The sequence below is a fragment of the Salvelinus sp. IW2-2015 genome, linkage group LG36, assembly GCF_002910315.2.
Source record: "Salvelinus sp. IW2-2015 linkage group LG36, ASM291031v2, whole genome shotgun sequence".
NCBI classification, from domain to species: Eukaryota; Metazoa; Chordata; class Actinopteri; order Salmoniformes; family Salmonidae; genus Salvelinus; species Salvelinus sp. IW2-2015.
This window is the reverse complement of record NC_036875.1, coordinates 8,174,042-8,195,506: the sequence shown is the minus strand read 5'-3', so window position 1 is coordinate 8,195,506 and position 21,465 is coordinate 8,174,042. Positions and strand designations below refer to the sequence as shown.

Here is a 21,465-nt window from a genome sequence, read left to right as displayed (position 1 = left end):
AAGTAAACAAAACCATAATCTCCATATTCTTAATTGCTGACCACTGAGAATCCACATGGATCACTTGCTAGTTCTGAGGTAAATATCTGAGGTAAATATCTGAGGTAAATCTGTCATTTGGTTGAACTACCCCTTTAAAATAAAAACATTTATAGGCCCTATTCTTCATATTCTTAAATCGCTTAGACCACTGACAATCCAATTGGATTACTCGCTAGTTCTGAGATGAATTTGTAATGTGGTAATATCCATTGCTATAGTCCATTAAACACACAGTGATGTCAATGTGGCCATGTGTCAGTGAGGGACATAAGTAGGGGAAAACAACAGAGATTCAGAGGATAATAGCGTATAATCCTCAGGGAATGTCACGACACAGGAGAAATTCAGTAGGGAGAAAAAAAGAGCAATAATTATCTCTCTACGCCCCCACCCTGCTCCGGCCTTATGATTCTCTATCCTCCCTAATCACCACACACACGCAAACACACCGAGCTCCTTCCTGTGTGACCATATAAGGAGGCGGCTTCCTCCATACGAGCTAGTTGCTATGGCGACGGAGGAAGCAAGCACAGGAACATGCACGCAGGGCAGGCAGACTCTGGCAAACACTTAGCCGATGTACAGCTGTTGTGTTACTGCTGCTGCTGGTGGTGGGGCTGTTGCTTAATGACATAGCAGACATACACTTACACATGTACACAATCACGCACGCCCCCAACCCCTCCCACACACACACCCGCCCCCACACCCACCACCTCCTCCCAGACACACACCACACACACCTTGTTGATGTGCAGTTGCTGCTGCTGGAACTGCTGCTTGTGTTTCTCCAGGAACTGCTGGTGCTGCTGCTGGACCACCAGCTGCTGCAGGGCCTGGGCGTTCTGGGGCAGAGGGGCCGACTGGGTCCTCCCTAGGGGACGGTGCTGCCCACGCAGCTTGTGGATGGAGGGCGACTGCAAGGGCAGCCCGCCCAGGCCTGAAACACAGGAAACACCAACAACGTTAAGAGGATGATACACAAGTAACATTGGGGACCTACCAAGTGGAGGCAGGTGTGGAAGGACAGGCTGATTGGACAGGCTGGTTGTTATGGCTGGAATAGAACGAGAAGAATGGCATCAAACACATTCAATACACTGAAGAAATTACTATGAGCCGTCCTCCTTTCACCAGCCGCCAGTGAAACCACCACGGAGGATGGTCTCTCAAAACCATTTCTTTGGGGGATGATGTGTTTTGGATAGTGCCTGAGACGGAGTGGATGTGCTTACGGCAGGACAGACCTAGTGGGTTCTGGGACTGCTCCAGGAGGACCATGTGCTGGAGGAGGGGGTTGTGTACCGAGCCCCCATCAGTCAGGTAGGAGGGCAGGTGGGCCCCMGGGATGAAGGGAGTGGTTATGGGAATGCCCTGCTGCAGCCTCTCATGCATCGATAGCCTGTCACCATCCTGCTGGCCTGACGTCATCTGAAAGGAGGAAAAAATATGCAGATGCCGGGTGGAAGTTGCCCCTAAATGCAGACCAAGGAATCATCTAACTGTAGTGTATTGCCCTGTAATATATTACGGGGCAAAATACTGCATATCAGTGAACTAATAACTCTGCCTGACTTCACTTGGAAGAGTTGGAAACATGTAGAGAGAGAGAGAGATAGAGAGGGTAAAAAGAGAGGAAGGGGGGGACATTCCTTACAAAAAAACCCAAAAAGGTTGACTGGGCCGTCTGAGGGGGTAGAACGTGCGTCACTGACCTACTGCTGGTCATTGTCTCTCAATGGGGCCTTTCTGAAATGGAAGTGGGGCTGAAAAGCCACATACGGCAGATGGACTAGGTCTAGACAGGGCCCCCGCTATGTGGAGTCTTCCACTGTGAAAGGGCTGTGTGCGCAAGCAAGCCCTCAAAGTGGAGGAGAGGAGAAAGGGAGAACAGAGCGAGCGAGAAGAGAGCGAGAGCTAGGGAGAGAAAAGAGTACATTGGGATGAGAGGGGAAGCCGGTGGAGAGAGAGAGAGAGAGTGTAGTAGGGAAAGGAAGAATGTGGGCGAGAGAAAAGGGGGAGAACGTGAGATGTCAGGGTAGAGAAACAGTAGAGTGCAGAAGAGGGAGAAAAAAGTATGAAAAAAAAAGAAGAAAATACTAACTAACGAAAGAAAAACCAACGAACAACATACAGAAAACAAACAAAGGAATGAACCAACAAGACAGAAAGAAAGAACACAAAAGAGCGAGAGAAAGCGGGAGTATGAACTCACGCTGGACGGGCCGGTGGCTGGCAGGCCCAGGGTGATGTTAGGCAGTGAGGGCGATGTGTACAGAGACAGCTGGCTCAAGGGGCCCTCTCGGCCGGCCAGCCTGTGGGCCAGGGAGGCCTGGAAACAGAGGAGCACACAGTCAGAGAAACACAAACACTGGCCAGATAAATAGACCCCTCTGGAAAAATAAACAGCCCCCCGCGGCCTCCTGCCTACACGGGGCACTCTGGAGCACATGTCGGTTACAGAGACACACACTCAGCGCCTCAAACACTGACAAGGATACAGAGATACACATACTCTACGCACAGCCACTTGCATTTCCACCGCCACGTGCACAGACACGCAAACAAACGCAAGCACCCGTACGTACACACACAAACAAACAGTCACACCGGATCAAACAAGCACGGAAGCGCACGCGCACACACAGGCCTTATAGTGTGAGCCAACAACTAACAAGTAAGACTTTATTTGGGTCTGGGCCATATGAAGCAAACAGTCCTCAGCAATGTGACTGGGAGTCAACATCAAAGCAGATTGAAAAGAGAAGAGTGTATCAGAAGTCCATGGTCACAGCAACCGAACAGCTTGATGCAGGTTCAAGTTATAGTGGCTGCTTACCTCTACTGGACTAGCGATGCCGTTCTCATTGGTGATGTTACTGGAGCTGTTGTTGGGCGAACTGGGGCCCGAGCCAGGTGCGCTGTTGCAGGCCGATTCTGCACCAAAAAAAAGACACAAACCACAAGACATGTGGCTCCCACACAACACGCATACTGATCAAGGTACCAGGTTGGAAACCTATCGATTTCAACCCACAGAACAGCACTAAAGTTACAGATGCAAGGGCTGTGTGAGTTTGATCGTGTTCCGTTTGGGCTGAGATGTGCACAGGAAGCTTACCAGCCATGTCCAGAGAGCGCTTCTTGGCAGTAGTGATTATTGGACCATCCTTCCTACGTAGCAGTGGGCTACTTCTGCGCTCTGTCACCTTCTGTTTAAGCCTGGACCGGAGCTTCAAGTTGGGCTCAGAGGCTAGAGAGAGAGAGGGAGAGAGGGAGAGAGGGAGAGAGGGAGAGAGGGAGAGAGAGAGAGAAGAGGAGAGAGAGAGAGAGGAGAGAGAGGAAGAGAGAGAGAGGGAGCAGAAGAGGGAGAGAGAGAGAGGGGAGAGAGAGAGAGGAAGAGGGAGAGAGAGGAAGAGAGAGAGAGGGAGAGAGAGGAAGAGGGAGAGAGAGGAAAGAGAGAGAGAGAAGAGAGAGAGAGAGAGAGAGAGAGAGAGAGAGAGAGAGGACAGAGAGAGAGAGAGAGAGAGGAGAGAGAGAGAGAGAGAGAGAGAGAGAGAGAGAGAGAGAGAGAGAGAGAGAGAGAGAGGAGAGAGAGAGGAGAGAGAGAGAGAGAGAGGGAGAGAGAGAGAGGGGAGAGAAGAAAGTGAGAGAGAGAGAGGAAGCAGAGAGTGAGAGAGGAAGAGCGAGAGAGGAAGAGAGTGAGAGAGGAAGAGAGAGAGAGGAAGAGAGTGAGAGAGGAAGAGAGTGAGGGAGGAAGAGCGAGAGAGGAAGAGCGTGAGAGAGGAAGAGCAAGAGGGAGAGAGAGGAAGAGGGGGTCCATTAAAACACAACTTGAGAGCATAACATACACAACAAAGATGACAGAAATCTAAAAAGAAGAATGTGCAGTTCTTAGTAAAGCCTTTTTACTGGCATCGCCATTGAGGGCATACTTGAGAGGAAAATGAATTGGGTTGAGAGCCACAGGAGGACAAGCAGCATTATATAGGTTGATCATGACACAGATGAAGAGAACGGGGATGAAGGGACCTGGATTCTAAAACATTCAAAGAGGAGAGAGTGGAGAGACACACAGCTAGTGTTACATTTTGCAATTCCACATGCATGACCTGCAGGATTCATTTGAATCAAACCAAAACATTCTGCTAAAGATGAATGAACACAACACTGTGACAGGGACCGATGTGAAATTGTTCCACGTATTCTGTTCCGTCTTGCACATGATATAGTTAAATAAAGGTTCAATGAAAAAAAATATATAAAAAAATATGCAGAAGTATGGAAGTGGGTATTAATCAAATGGCCACCCAGACTATTTACATTGACCCATACCCCCCTTTGTTTTTACACTGCTGCTACTCGCTGTTTATTATCTATGCATAGTCACTTTACCCCTACCTACATGTACATATTACCTCGACTAACCTGTACGCATGCACATTGACTCGGTACCCCCTGTATATAACCTCGTTATTTTATTGTGTTACTTTTCATTTTTTCTTAACTCTATTTCTTGAACTGCATTGTTGGTTAAGGGCTTGTAAGTAAGCCTTTCACGGTACGGTCTACACCTGTAGTATGTGACAAATACAATTTGATTTCGATAACATTCAGAAGCTGTTATCTTTCTGAGGAGATTCTCACTGCTCTAGCTTCCCTGGCTGTCAAAGCCTCAGAGGGCTTTTGGGCTTTCTGAATGACGAGGTTTCTCTCTTTCATCTCTAGGCTCTCATATCTCTCCTCCTCTCTCTTCTCTCTTCTCTCTCTTCCTCTATCTCCTCTCTCATCTCTCTCTCTCTCTCTCTCTCTCTCTCTCTTCTCTCCCTCTCTCTCTCTCTTCCTTCATCTCTCTCCCTCTCTCCTCTCTTCTCTCTCTCTTCTCCTCTCTCTCTCTCTCTCTCTCTCTCTCTCTCTCTCTCTCTCTCTCTTCTCTCTCTCTCTCTCTCTCTTCTCTTCTCTCCTCTTCTCTCTCTCCTCATCTCTCTCTCTCTCTCTCTCTCTACCTGCAAAACGAAGCATCTTTCGTTCAACCCTATCCTGCTGTCTGAAACTGTCTGTAAACAAGAAGAAAAAAAAACTCCAGACCCCAGCACACTGCCTCCCGCGGCGCGACTTCTGCTAAGCCGCGCTCAGTAGAGACCTGAGGTGAGGTCACACTTCTCCGAAATGCCTTGGAGAAGAGAGCCTTTACTGGAGAGAGTTCACAATTGAGACATGATTAGTCTTTAGATCGATGGCGCCAAACACCACACTGTGCCGCGGAGCCGAGAATGAAATGATCACTGCGAATGAAGCACCGCACACGGCGGTCACCTGGCACCTCATAAAGGTTAGCCAGTTCAAGGCATTTAGTGCTAACAAGCTACTCCTTAAAGGGGCTACTTCTGGAAAGACTGACGGAGCAGATGAGAAACGACTTGATGAGACAAGCTTCAAAAATGTGACAAGGACGAGCAGCACTAGAGGGAAAGAGTTTTCCAGTCTTGGCAGCTCTTGCAGACCCCATTCTTAATCAAGCCTGTCTAAATGCCAAGCTAATGAATAGCTCTTGTTGTCAAACGCTCTCTATTAAACGAGTGTGTGTTTCTTGTGCACTTTTTTTTCGGGTTTGCAAACAGTCGTTTTGGTTCATTCTCGCTTTCTGTGCAGAGAGGCGGATAGCCTTCCTCTCACTCCCCTTCAGTTAGTCCAGACCAAACGTTCACCACCAGTTAACCCTTTGGCTTAGCTCGTAACCTCGTGTGAAATGGGTCTGGCTACAGAAGGCAAGCTACGCTCATTAGCGTAGGACTCAGGGCCATGTCTGCATCAACTTGGCCAAGGCCCATGGGACTCTGGGTTTTCAGTCAGTGGATATTTGGTCAGGGAATGTTTGTTGTTGGTTTTCCCATCCCTTCCCTTCAGCGCCATGTATCCTTGAATGTGAAAAACAGGCATAAGAGTTGACCAGTTGACCTGTTTTAATGCACTCGGTGCAGACAGAGAACACCTCTGGCCCATTTGGGACGAGCGAGGGCTTTGAGTGCGCGGAATGTATAATTTATATGAAAGTGCACTTTCAATTTGAGGGGCTGAACTTGCGGTTGAACTTATACAACTTGATTATCAAAAAAAGAGCGGCGCTTCTTGTAAGTGGAGGGCACTTGTCCAAAAGGCTTCGTTAACAGGATCAGGGGAAACCCGGTCATGAATGTTGTGCATTAGCAGCTGGAGTGTATGGGAACACATTCAAAGAGACAATTCCTCTGAAGAATTATAATGCAATCTAGCACAAATTAGCCTGACCCTTCCAATATGGCTGACCAAGTGAACAATAGTCTGAAGTAGTTGACAGTAAGGTGGTGCAGACTACTTGCATCCACAACAGCTGTCTTGACGTAAACTAGCCATAGATGGGTGATGTGTTTATTTGTGGTTTTGCCGGCAGATACTGCAGCATAGGATTTTGTGAGTATGTGCAGGAGMGGGGMGGGMYGGGGGGWTCTCTGTAGCTCGGTTTGGTAGAGCGTGGGGCTTGCAATAACAGGATAGTGGGTTCAATTCCCGGGACCACTCATACGTAAAGAATGACTGTACTGTAAGTCGCTTTGGATAAAAGGGTCTACTAAATAGTATACAGTGTATTATTATATTGGTATCCGGGTATTAGAGAACGTACATTAGAACCTTGGATAGAAAGAGGAGATAATTGGAGGACGATTCTCATGCTTGATGATGACGACAGTCGTATAATCGGGTTGTGTGACGGACTAGTAGCTTTATAAGTGAGACAGATGAAGGTGGGCGGAGCTACAGAAGCGTCGACACACTCGTTTGAATAACAGATTAGATGCAAACGCGGCGTTAGAGTTCACATCTCTCCTGTCACGCTTCAGTAAAAAATCTGTCTCGAACAGCCACCACATAAAACGCATGTCCCCCCCTGTAAAACACTGCGACGCTGCTGAATAAATAATACACTCACTAAAGTTCCAAGGAAAGAGAGACATAAACTATGAGAGACGTCAAATTTGCCATTGGACCTTCAGCAATGAGCTTTATTTGCGGTGTGGTGGACTGTGGCTCAAGCAGACCAAGCGGGCCTAGGCTAAAGGACGTGGCTGGCAGCCAGGAGTGGAGAAAGGGTTGAGACGGGGATGGATGGGTGGATGGATGGAGGTTTGCGGCCGAGCCAGGGTTTTCTCGGTTCTCTCACGCTCAGAGGAGAGATGGTGGGGGTAAAGTGTTGATGCAGGCAGAACCAGGGGCTTATGGCCTGTCTGCTCTGCAGGCTGGAGGAGCCTGTGGGGGTTCACCCCGGGACGCGGTGACTTTGAAGGGTGTTAGTGCTGCCACACCAAACGACTCACTGCAGGGGCCCACTGCTGACTCTAGCAGTCTCTCTCTCTCCGGAATGTCTATCTATGTGAATGAAGTTTTAACATTACCTCAGAGGCAGCAACAATCACAATAAACAATATCGCTGTCTGTGAAATCAAACTCCACAGCTAGGCTTCAGTCATGGTTTCTCATTTCTTCAGTGTACATTGAAAGTTCACATTGAAACATCAAGGAAACAAGCCATTTCTCACTTCAGTTTCTCCACAAACATGGTGAAAATAACATAGCTCCAGGGACAGAGATGGTCCAGTCGCTATATTACCACAGACACGAATGAGTAAGACAGGCACAATCAAGTGAGTCAAACAGAGCTACTCCAGGAAACTGAAGGGGCTCCTCTTCACATTGTGAATGGGCTGTGATTATCGTACGGTTTGATGCCTGAATGAGCATCATTATCATGAAGATGAACATGGAGATGCTCATTCTACGCTAATTTCCTGAATTCTGAGTGGGTCTACGTAAAAGAAAGAGACTTCTTTGGTGCTTTGTCTATTCCTCGTTAGGTTCTATTCCTGTCCGTGATATCTTCAAATCAGCGGTGAACAAAAGAACACGAGACCAGATTTTCGGTTTGATAACTTGAATCTGTTCGCTGAGGGTCAGTTGAAAATACTAAGCGATTGATGCATTACCTAAGATCTGATTTTACCTACTCTAAAAAACTGAAAGAGTTTCACATATACTTAACTGGTTCTAAGGTAACTAGCATCTCAATATGCTGAAATGGCCGCTATCTGTGTGATATTTGATCCGAATATAAGTTCACACAATATTCATATTTTATGACCAATATCTTGTTGTCGAATATATCTACTGTAACAAAATGTATATCTCAGAAGCTAGTTATTTAGCATGGGCATCGCTTATCAATGACCTCCTACACTACCAGCGAAGACATTTAAAATACAGTTGGGGGATTTTAGATTCCCCACGTTCCAACTGTAAATCTCCATATTAGAGATATGAGGTTGATACGAGGGAGAGAAGGAGACACGGATGAGCAAGGTGACATTAAAGACAGACGAAGCCTCCTCGGAAACGCGATAAGACGGCATAAAACATTTGCAGCCTCCGCCGGCGGAGCGGAGAGAAGTAGCGTCGCAAAAGGGGAAATGACACACGCCGCCGTCTTCACCCGTGAGTGGTTTAATAACAGCTGTGAGTGGTTTAAATAACACCCGTGAGTGGTTTAAATAACATGCAGAGGGCAATGAGGTTTCAATGGCTGGCTAGGAAAGAGATGGTGGTGGTGTGGACTGGGGTGGCGGTTTGGAGAAGACGGTGTTGGAGAGTGTGCGTGATGGGGCTGTACGGGCAGGGGGTGTAAAGTACAACCCGACTACACTCGGTGATATGAGGAGATTCATTAGGAAAAGAGGGGGGTATACATATGGTTGTAATGTACACCTTTACCTAACATATATTACAAGCCTGGTACCTGAGCTGCTACGTGCTAATCACAAATTACCTGTGGAGTCAAATAAAACACCTCAAATGTGGATGTACAGCAGTTCTCCCTGAGTGAACAGCACAAGGTAGCACACAGTAGCTAATCTTAAAACATTTCCAGTCCTTGGCCCTCTCCCGTTTCTGTCACGACGTTCCCGCTCGTCGCCAGGGGTGCTTATTTACGCCGATTCTGTTGCAAAGCGTTTCTTAAAACGGAAGCAAACGGAACAAAATGGGGAGCGACCTACCTGAGTTTGTCCAATAGGAAAACTGGTTACACCGCAGGATAATGCATTCCTGTCCACATCCCCACGGGCGGCAGGGCTGTCGGCAGCCCAGAGCACACAGAGGTTGATCTCCAGCTGGGCGAGCCGGGACAGACGCAGCCAAACGAGCGCAGACGCCGAGTGAATAATCACCGCCTAGACCCCACATTACAGGCAAGGGACTCTGCGCAGAGTTTTACACAACCAAGAGTTTCTCAAAGGCTTTGAAACAGGAAATCTCCAACCAGTGCTGCAGTGGTATCAGACTCTGTGTGTTCCATAGACAGCCTTTTCGTTTTGTTGTGATTCTCATGTCAACAGTGTTCTCATGTTGGTGATGATTTATAAAACCCTACTGGACTCTTGAACCATGTCTTTCTTCAATAAAAATATATCCCCTTAACAACGGGAACCTTTATAAATATAGAATGGAAATAAGAAAAGGAACACAGCAGAAATGTTGAAATACTCTCCTTATAAGGTCACGAATGAGCTCTTGAATGTCAAAGATCATAGGTGAAACGTAGTAGTAACGTGGATTGATAATCTACCCCACTGTCATATATTATCTGCCCCAACACTACAATGCTCTACACACGACACTGCTAATGATCCAGAAGCAAAGGCCGCAGGGAACTAGGGGGAAATTGGCCTGCAGTGCGTCACTGGTGTCAACAGTTGTGTCACCCATGGCAACTGGCACAAGGTAACACAGTTGGCTACGTCTACTGTACATTTTTTTGATGTCTCAATATTTTGGACCCATTTCCTCTTGCTGATCCCGTCACCATATCGCTTTTAACTAGCCACTATGACTTTAGCGAACACACTTTTAGATGAGTTACAGTGTGGACAGAGGAAGTTAGAAAGGGAAGAGCTTTTTAATTAATTTTTTATATATTCAAACACAGCCAAGTGAAAGCAACAAAAAAAAAACAGCGATAGTTCACTCCGAAGTGAAAAGCGATCAGGGGTCAGGTGACGGAGGCCTACCTGTCTTGCGGAGAGGAAAGTCGTCTTTGGGGTCGTACATCCCCAGGATGGCGTGGCTGTAAGGGGACATCCCTGTCTGGGGAGGGGAGCTCTGGTCCAGGGAGCTGTGCTGGGTCTTCCTACAGAGGGGAGACAAATACACATTTACAGTATTTCATTTGGCCCCTTCAAAAGGAGCAAAGGTCGACCTGACTTCTGAGGCAGAGGACGTCTGGTAATTGGAAGTAAGATAATTCCCCATTGTCGATGAATCCATTTAACAATTGTACACAGTATGACGGATAATCATCAACATGTAATAAGATGTTGAAAACTCGAAATTCAGCTGTTCAATTATTTCTTGTCATCGTAAAATCTGCTCTTCGAGAAGCATCAAGGCACAATGCGCCCATTATTGAAAAGTCACACACACATACACGGATGAGCGTTACCACAAACACAGGATTCTCAGTTCCCTTCCCACCAGACGGAACCTGCTCTCAGGCAGACCTTTTTATTTATGGCCCGGCACTTTGCATGCCATCTCAGATTACCCACAATGCACGTGCCGAGCCTGAAGTGGTGCGGCACCCTGTGTTTGTAAACAAACCTGCTCCGACAGGGCAATAAGTGGAAAGAGATCTGACGGAGCCATAAAAGCTACTACTGCTGCATGGACCTGCTAGTGTGTGTACGATCTGCTGACGTTGCCCGTCTGTCTGTGCCAGTCTCTCTGACTGGGTAACAATGGTCCGTGCCAGTTGATGTTGCTTCAGTAGTGTGAGGGAGAAACAGGCATCAGGTATCTGTCTGCCTGTCTGTCTGTCTGCTACTGAGTATCCATCTATCCTAAGCTACCATTAAAAAAGTGTGTGTACCTGTCTGTCTCTGTGTCCGTTTTCCATTTTATGCGGCTACTATTGATTTATGTGAATGCTGATTTTTACGGTAGGTGGGTAACAAACAAGTAAAGAGTAAACAAAATAATGTAAAATTCCTGTAAAACCGTCAAGTGAAATTCATATCTTAGCTAAATCAATAGAGAACGTGTCATTCATCAATAAAATGGGCGGGGCTTCATAGTTGTTGATGGGAAGAGCAGATGTCGGCACTGGATGGCGCTGACCATTGATTGGACTAGCCACAGCCTCCCTTACACATAACTTTGACAAGGAAGACACCAATGGGGAAATAAACTTCTCTCCACGCTGTCCTCTCAAGGACTTAACCGTGACTACTGGTGTCAAAACTTGGCTAACAGAGAACAATTTTTCACAAAAACACACTCATCAACCTATGGAAAAACAGAAGCCTACCACAAACCAGCACAAACACACACACACACCATCAAATGCGTTAGGGACAAGTCTGTGAACACCCCCAACCCCTCCCACTCTCAGAGTTAAGGAAAGAAAGAAAGAGAGAGAAATTGAGAGTCATTTTTCCATCTCCCGATCCACAGATCTCGCCTCATGAAAAGGTGCAGCAGTGCATGGAGGAAAGGTTGAGAGAGAGAAAGAGCAAGAGAGAGAAAGAGGGAGGGAGGTGGAACAAAAGAGAGGGGGAGTGAGAGATAGAGAAACAGAGAGAGAGAGAGAAAGTGTGGTGCCGGTGTGTTAATATTCATCAGGTGTTGCCTCTGAAAGCCCTTTCTGTGCCCCCTCTCATTCCCCCTTATCAGAGGGCGACAGCCGAGGTGCCGGGAGATGGGTTAGGCGTCTGTGTGAGGACAGGTGAGAGAGCAGAGAGAGAGGAGGGGAGAGAGGAGGGAGGGCTGAGAGAGTTTGGATGGAAAGGTATGGCCGATGGATGAAGAAAGAGGGGGGAGGGCAGCAAGACAAAAAATGGGGGAGAGAGAGAGCAGAGGTAGAGAGAGAGAGTGAGGGACCAGGGAGAGAAAGAGGATGGAGGGAGAGAAGGATAGGGTGCAAAATCCAGGATAGACATACTGCAGAGGGAGGCAGAGCGTGAAGGAGACAGAACAAGAGAGCAAGAGAGATAAGGAGAGTGAGAGAGAGAGGAAATGAGTCCTTTCCTGTCGTTTCCCATTCACCGCCTTATCTTTTGCCTGAGAAAAACGTAGTGTTCAAATATTTACAGAGCGGAGAGGTGGCATCCTCTCTTCTCTTCCCTCTCTTCAAATGCACCAACTACTTAAAGACAGGAAACTGTCAATCACAAACTACAAACAGGAGCCCACGACTTTGTACAGAACCTCATTCCTTCAACAATGTACTTCAATTCAAACAAGTAGATGGGTTAAAAAGAAAAATACAGAATAGACTTTAAAGATTCTAAAAGTCTAATGAGAAAAGCACTGAATATTCAACTCGGGTGAAGGCACCCAGTCACGCACACAAGTCAGAATTCGGTCCTGAATAGTAGATTCGGTCAGTGGCACAGACAGTAGAACCTAATCCTAAATAGACCCTTAGCTCTTACCTCTTGTACACTTGTGTAGATCTGACAGGATTGCTTAAGCTGCAAGCAATATGGCGAAATTCTATAGTTTCCGATGCAAGATGGAGCTATTACCATATTGCTTATACTTATCCAGTGGCGACCCGTCATTCAGGGCAGGTGGGGGAGAGCCCCAATTGTTTAGCTAACTTTTATTTAAAAAAAAAAAAAATTTGTGTGTGTGCCTGTTTTGCATGTTATTTTGGCATTAATACGTGTCACATATCAGTTTGCAAACAATGTAAAAAAAAATCGAAATAATCATTGAGTTTAATAAAGCCTCCATACAAACATGGCCTCTTTTGCAGGTGTTTCAGCCTAGCACAGTGCTTTCTGTGGTGGTGGGGCAGCCAGTGGAAAATACGGAGCGCAGGGGTTGGTAATGTTCTCTAGTTGGGCTGTGATTGGCTCGCAAAATCTATGGGAAGAAATCGAAAATTCAAACCACTTGGGTGCTGCCATAGAGTTTACATTAGAAGTGCCCATCCAAGAAGGCTCAAGGTCATTGGCCACAGATAAAATGACGTCAAATCACTTTATATCTACCGTAGCTTTGATTGGACTCATACTTTCAAAGTCTTAGGTAGCAAGCTATCAGTCATCATCATGAATCAAGTCGACAATCTACTAGCAAATCCTTCTCAAACTTTGTCACATGAACAGAAATAATGAAGAGAAATTATACATAAAACGTATCGGTGCTCATCGGCTATTGGATATAAAAATTACACAACAAGTTGAAAATTGCAAATTCAACAATGAGAGGTTTGGAAGGAATCAGTGGCTAACTGCAAGCATTGCAAAGTAATCACTAGCCTGCTATTCAATGGAGTGGGCTTAAAAGGATAAACATTCAACATTGGCCATGCTGTCAATCCATCATGACTTCTTCCACGTTCAAAACAACTGGAAGCTCAGAACTGGGAAATCTCAGACTTCAGTGAGTTCAAGACAACTGGGAACTCAGAAGAAAAAAAGCTCTGACTGGGAAAATAAGTTGTTTTTTTCAGAGGTCCCAGTTGTCTTGAAAGTACCATAAATCCAGAGAATGACAGACTTTGATGACATGGTTTGATGAAAAGTTTTGCCCACGAAGGACCGCCGCGCCACCTTCCTGTTCAAGTGAGGACAGCACAACAACGTGAGTCAAAAAATGTATTGTATGCTGCTGCATAAATGATGCAATATGCCAGGGAGATTTGTATACTGTAGCTAAGAAAGAAATATTAAGTGTATGTTGTGTAGTAAGCTGTTAGTAGCCCATGTGCTACTAATTTGGTTCATTTTCCTCTCATAATTTAGCCTACTTTTCTGACTTGGTGGTGCACATGTAGCCTATAACCTGTTTTAGAGAAATGTCATCATCGAATATTGTAAGAGCTTTCATTGTCTGCTTATATGCCCCCTTCATACGGTTCTGACTTGCTGTACAAGGAGAATACTGTAAGAATTCTGAACTCTGTCGCTGTACATTTCAAAAGTGTTGAACAAATAGTTATATTGACTACGTCCGTCCTATCGCGCTCATTAACGTCTTAATCGAAATGACGGATTGCCTCTTATCCGCTCATCGTTCCCTTATGCCATAGTTTGTACATCTCAATTGTCAGTAGAAACCACATTTGTTTAAGCAAGTCAGCCATATCAGCTATGTTTTTTTAAAAGGCAGTAAATGAGGCTGTGTGAACTGTTTCACTGCCAGACAAGGCTCCGCTGATAGCCAGGTGTAGCAGTGGGAAGGTGTTGGGACTGCTGTTGTGACTCTGCTGTTGTGACAGATTTATGTAAGCCCTAAGTTTGTGGGCACCGTTTGTCACCATTATAGTACAATTCATCTATTGTTTAGTGTTGTGGCATTGCTGGCATGCATAAAACATTTTTGGGGTGAGTTTGCCCCACCAAGATGCACATGCTAAATCGCCACTGTACATATCATATCCGTTAAGATCTACAGAAACACATAGGGGGTAGACAGAGGATAGAGGTGACTTTTGGGTTATAAGGCTGTGCAGCGTCCATGAAGAACAAAGATCTACGGCATGCCATCATTTGGCATCAGCATGGTGCCACCATAATCAAGTAAGGCTTATCCTATGGTTGGGTAAGGATGTGGGGTGTGGATGTGATACTCACCCGTACCAGTAGCGTGGGTCAGGGTTCATGCAGTGGTTGAGGCTGCGCTGAGCCAGGGCTTTCTTCTTGTTCAGGACAAACTCCTGCAGCCGCATCTTGACCTCCGTGCTGGCCACCGCACCTGGGAGAGATGATCGAGAAGCCAAGGGTTAGGGACTACAACATTTACAGGACGTGGACTACAAATACCACCTTCAAAACAGCCTGGAGGAACACGTGTCATTCTGTTTCCTTCTAACAAATATGGTTCCTCCTTAGCCTTGTAGAACCAGCCTGATCGCTACACTGATATCCTTGTACTGTAGCAAAATCATTTCTATAAACTCGCAAGATCAGTGTGGTAGTACGAGGCTAGTTCCTCCTGGCTTTGGATTCAACTTGAAGATAGATCTTCACAACATCTTTATGATATTACATTATGTATGGCATCACATTTGCAACTGCGACCTGGCCAAGATAAGGCAAAGCAGTTCGACACACACAACAACACAGTTACACATGGAATAAACAAAACATAGTCAATAACACAGTAGAAGAAAATAAAATAAAAAGTCTATATACAGTGAGTGCAAATGAGGTAAGATAAGGGAGGCAATAAATAGGCCATGGTGGCGAAGTAACGAATAGGGAACTGAATCTAAGGAGGGAACAGAATCGAGAAGACAACAGGATCATTCTGAGTGAGATACTAGAATGGATGTGATCTTCCCAGCTGATCTTTGTAGCCTGAAAGAGTGACTGAACATAATTGAAGTCTGTGGGAGCATAGAGTTACACAGAGTTTCCCTAGAAGGGAAAACGCACGCTTTTGTGGGAATTCCACCGAGACTGTGGCAGTTAAATTGGCAAAAATATTTCATGTCTTTTTTCTTTTCTTCAAACAAGGCATCACAAGGTGCGTTCTTTCACAGCGCTCTCTTCAATTACCACCTCGCCAACACAGTCAACACATCCCTGAGGGGAGCCTCCACACAGGGAGAGAGAGACAGAGAGAGAGAAATGGAAAGAAAGGTAAGAGAGGGAGAGAAAAAGACCGAGAGTAAAAAGAGAGAGCAAGGGAAGTGTTTCTGTGTGTGTGTGTGCATACAGTACTTCTGTAAAAGTGTCAAAGAGAAACACACAATTAGTGAAAGAAGACAGAGCTGGCAACAAGTGACTAACGTGTCAAGCGGTGAAGCAGTGCAGGGGGGGAGGGGGGTGGTACATAGGAGAATATGATGACTGCTAATATAGACGCATTTTAAATCACATTGCGGGACCTAAGTGCTGACATCTCAATTTGTACGCCTTGCCAATGAGGCAAATAGGCTTTTATGAGACTGCCTTGGAGGCAATTTACTGCAGCACTTAACAAAGCACCCGCTGTTTACCATCCAGCGTTACTCTAGATGCAAGCCTAGCGCCGTACATATACAGATTACAGGAAAACACAGTTTGAGATGTAGCGTTTCACGGACGCCATCTTGGCACCAAAGCACATACAAAGAAACACTTGGTGCCAATATGGCTGAGTTTTCCCCAAAATGGCTGCTTTGGTTCTGATAGTGAAGCAGTGAGGTGTTGGGTCGGGCTGCCCTGACTCCTTGTGCTTGAAAAGTTGTGACATTTACATCTGAAACTGTTATGGGGAGCCAAGGTGAGGGCGGTTCCAACGCTGGCACAATGTCCGAGCTAGTGTTAGGAGAACGTTTGGGGAGCTTTAATGACATCTTTGGAGAGTGTGCTGTACTGTTTTACAAGAGGTTGGGTAAAACGTAAGTAAAAAATAAAAAAAACATTTGCTGGGCAGCTTTAACTTCTTGACGGGGTCAGATTTTTTTTTTTAAATAACGTTCCCAAGGTAAACTGACTATTTCTCAGGTCCAGATCGTAGCATATGCATATCATTTACAGATTAGGATAGAAAACACTCCAAAGTTTACAAAACTGTCAAAATATTGTCTGTGAGAATAACAAAACTGATTTTGCAGGCGAAAACCTGAGGAAATCTAACCCGGAAGTGATTTTATTATTATTATTTTTTTTAATCTGTGTTTCATTTCCCATCTTTCTTCCATTTAAAGGGGTATCATCAACCAGATTCATTTTCCAATGGCTTCCTCAGGCTGTGACCAGGCTTTAGACATGGTTTCAGGCTTTTATTTTGAAAAATGAGCGAGATTTTTCAAAACTAGTCAGGTGTCCTTTGATTAGTTCCTGCGAGCGAGAGGGGTAGCTCTCCATTTTTTTCTCTCTTTTATTGAATAGGTTACGGTCCGGTTGAAATATTATCGATTATGTGTGTTAAAAACAACCTGAGGATTGATTATAAAAAACATTTGACATGTCTTTTTGGAATTTTCGTCGAACGGAACGAGGCTGTAGTTTTCTGAACATAACGCGCAACCCAAATGGCGTTTTTTTGTTATAAAAGTAATATTTATCAAAAAGAACATTTATTGTGTAACTGGGAGTCTCGTGAGTGCAAACATCCGAAGATTATCAAAGGTAAGCGATTAATTTTATTGCTTTTCTGACTTTCGTGACCATGCTAATTTGGGGCTAGCTGTTCTAGCATTGATTGATACACTCACAAAAGCTTGGATTGCTTTCACTGTAAAGCATATTTTCAAAATCTGACACGATAGGTGGATTAACAACAAGCTAAGCTGTGTTTTGGTATATTTCACTTGTGATTGCATGATTATAAATATTTTTAGTAATATTTTGCACCCTGCAATTCAGCGGTTGTTTAGGAAAATGATCCCGCTAAAGGGATCCGTAGCGCAGAGAGGTTAAGAGGATTTACGGCTATTTACCCAACTCCTGCTCTCATACTCTCATACTGCACCATCACTGATGCTAATGCTAACACTGTCCCACTAATACTATGATGATCTAGCATCAGCCATGATACTGTTGTGTTAGCCACAATTATAATACTCTTTAGCCACAATGTGATAATGTAGCATTGTCCACGGTATATGATAATGTCAAGATAACCCCAGCATATGATTTAGCCACAAGGTGATAATGTAATGTTAGCTTGGGGTGTGAATGTTTAACTTCTTGAGAATACAGGGGGTGCTATTTTCCCATTAGCATAATTTGCTCTACAGATTAAACTGCCTCTTATTCAATTATTGCTCTTACTATATGCATATAAATAATACCATTGGAAAGAAAACAATCTCTAGTTTCTAAAACCGTTTCAATTTTGTCTCTGAGTGATACAGAATCATTTGACAGCAATAGAAATAACTAAAAAATAAAACAAAAAACTAAAGACTTAACACCAAAAAGACAGCACAGAAATCAAACTCAAAAAAAAAAAACAAAAAAAAAAAAAAAAAGAAACAAGATAATATAAGAAAAAAATAAAAAAAAAAAGATAATAAAGCAACAAACCGAAGAATATAAAAACCAAAACACGTTTATGACAACATCGACGCTCCTATGATACTCACTCCCGTAATGCACCAAGAAGAAAAAAGCAAGATGTGTATGCCAGCTTCAACTCTCTGCCTATATATGGTTCGTGCCCCCTATGACCCGAAACACACCTCATTGGCCTTTCCTCTGGGTGTCAGAGGACGTCAGAGGAAAAATATCTTGTTTATCTGGGAACTGACGTGAAATGAGAGCTAATTCTTTGGCGTGACCGACAATTTCCGGTTCTGTAAATCGTGCGACTTGTAGCTGCGATTGTCTTCTGTTGTGGCGGCCATTATGGATGAAAACATCTCCGTCTCGAAGTTTGTTTGATACATGTGACAGATCATCGTAATGTATGTTTTTTTCAATATAGTTTTATCAGATTATTTGAATTTTTCGGGAGTTTTGTGGTGTTCCGTTGTCTGATTTTATTTACGTTTGAGAGATCCGTCACTCGACCAGTACCTGTGCTAAATGAGTGGGAAAGAACAATTCTGAACGGAACCAACGACTCATCTTGACAAAGGACACTTTGATCAACATTCTGATGAAAGATCAGCCATAGTAAGACCCAATTTACGATGTTATATCATATCTGTTGTGCATGTGAACTGGCCGTGGGCGCCTAGCGAATCTGCCTGCATAGCTTATGCTATTTAGCGCTACATTTTGTTTTCGTTTTAAAACATTTAATAAATCTGAAATATTGTTTGGATTCACCAGATGTTGGCTTTCAATATCTGTACGCTGTGTATTTTTCTGAAATGTTTTAAGATGAGTAATTCGTTATATGACGTTGGTCTCTGTAATTGTTCTGGCTGGGTCAGCACTATTTCAGATTGCAGCTGCAATGTGAACTGTGATTATACCTGAAAAATGCACATTTTTCCCCCCAAAAAACTATGGATACCATAAATATGTTATCAGACTGTCATCTTATGAGTTGTTTCTTGGTTAGTGGCTATATATATTTTTATTTAGTCGATTAGTGATAGCTACTGACGCAGGAAAAAACTATTGGGAGTAAAAAAATCGTGTCCTTTGCTAACGTGGTTAGCTTAATAGATTTACATATTGTGTCTTCCCTGTAAAACATTTAAAAAATCTGAAATGGTGGCTTTATTCACAAGACCTGTATCTTTCATCTGGTGTCTTGGACTTGTGATTTAATGATATTTAGATGCTACAAGTTACTTGTGACGCTATGCTAGCTATGCTACTCAGTGGGGGGGGGGGGGGCTACCGGATCAGGGTTGGTGACTCGAGAGAAGTTAAACGTTAAAACTTTTAAACGAAATTGCAACGTTAACTGAAAAACTTCCACAAATTTTTTATCACAGTGCAGTTATCACAAACCTACTACTAACATCATAAAGGGGGAAAACATGTATGTTCAGTGAGCTCAGATCAACCCTTAAAGAGATGTTTGGGGCTAAAGCTTAAGAGGGTGTGAATGATGCTGAATGGGTGTAGACAAAGAAGAGCTCTCCAGTTGGTACCAAAACATTCAAAGGTCATTTTCTCAAAAGTGAGATTACAGGTTTATCACCTTTCAAAGCAGAATAACTTTCCCATTGTTCCTCAAATGCAGTCTATGATATACCCTTTTGTAGCTCTGTGTCTCTGCTTTTATCCAATGTAAAAAACAACCATTTCAAATATTTCTACATAAGACTGAAAATCAAGGCGGTCAGTCACAAATGCTCTTATCTTTTTAACGGGAAAAAATATTTATAAAAATTGCTTTATAAAAAACATTTTTTTCTCCCTTTGTCACATCCCTAGTGTTAACCACAAAGAGATAATGCAGAATTGGCCACACTATATGATAATATAGAGTTGGCCACAACGTAGTAATGTAGCATTGGCTCCATTATATGACAACGTAACGTTAGCCCCATTATATAAATGATGTAATTCGGAGCAACTCACTCTCCTGGCCACGCTCCTTGTTCTTGAGCAGTAGGAGTTTCTGCTCCCTCTGCTGCTTCTCCATCTCCTGCTCTTGGCGGTGTCTCTCCATCTTCCTCTGGTGCTCCAGCAGCTCCTGCTGATGCTTCAGAGCCAGGAGGTCCTGCTGGTGCTGCAACACAATGTTACCACAACATTACTACAAGGGCGGTACAACCAGCTGCTGATGCTTCAGGGCCAGGAGGTCCTGCTGGTGCTGCAACACAATGTTACCACAACGTTACCACAACATTACTACAAGGGTGGTACAACCACCTGCTGATGCTTCAGGGCCAGGAGTTCCTGCCGGTGCTGCAACACAACGTTACTACAACATTGGTACAACCGCCAGCTGATGGAGTAGAGGGAGCGGGATGGAGGGACGTGGGGGGAGAGGGAGAGGAATGGAAGGGAGAGAGACATGGTCACAGATGATCTATATAAGGTGATATCAGACAAACAAAAAACACACGCTTGAACACACACTCTGACACACTTCCTTTCAATGGCAAATATGCATGTCTTAGACAATCTAAAACCAATGGCTGACGTCAATATCACTCAATTGCAACAGCTAGTATCCCCTACAGATTTCATAGCTTGGAAACAGATTATTTTAATTTCTTCTCAAGAAAGGAAGTCAGCAAGCGTGAGACTAAATGCCTAAATGACTGAATGATAAAAGCCTCACTATGGACAGTGGTACAGGTGGGTGTTGACTGGAAGGGAGCAGAATAGAATACAGTCAGCAAGCTGTCAAGGCATAATGCAGAGCTAGTGATGTGTCGACTGGAGCTTTCCGACAGAGTTATTTTTAGCCTAGGTTGCCTCGCTCCCATTGGCTGAAGCTGCGGCCTGTTTGCAGAGCGAAATGTTTCTCTTGTTGTCACACACATGTATGAGCCAGTACACAGTTTCTCAAGGACTGGAGATTTGAAAAGCAACCCAACACAACCGGCGGATCCAGTTACATCCAACACACACACACACACACACACACACACACACACACACACGAAAATACAGAAATCTAATTTACATATGTATTCACACCCCTAAGTCATGCCTTTGTAGAAAGCACCTTTGGCAGCGATTGCTCCAAGAGATTTCCACACCTGGATTGATCCCAGCATGAAAGCTGCCAAGAGCGGCGTGGAGAACATTGCATACATCCGCTTTGACAGGCTCATTGTCCCACCCTCCTCCCCAGAAGCCTGGAAGGGATGAGAGAGCCAAGCCTATGGCTTCGTAGCCTCAACCCCCGCAACACAGACACCAGAAGCCTGGAAGGGATGAGAGAGCCAAGCCTATGGCTCCATAGCCTCAACCCCCGCAGCACAGACACCAGAAGCCTGGAAGGGATGAGAGAGCCAAGCCTATGGCTTCGTAGCCT

The 21,465-nt window shown here is 44.7% G+C and overlaps 1 protein-coding gene across 1 annotated transcript in view; it reads right to left on the bottom strand.

Moving 5' to 3' along the window:
- Positions 1-21,465, bottom strand: part of hdac4 (histone deacetylase 4) — a 238,108-nt gene that overhangs the window by 64,037 nt on the left and 152,606 nt on the right. The window contains 8 exon segments of the mRNA XM_070437721.1: positions 786-982; positions 1,278-1,473; positions 2,258-2,374; positions 2,882-2,979; positions 3,164-3,295; positions 10,137-10,255; positions 14,709-14,829; positions 20,055-20,205. Coding sequence (XP_070293822.1) covers positions 786-982; positions 1,278-1,473; positions 2,258-2,374; positions 2,882-2,979; positions 3,164-3,295; positions 10,137-10,255; positions 14,709-14,829; positions 20,055-20,205 — 1,131 coding nt within the window.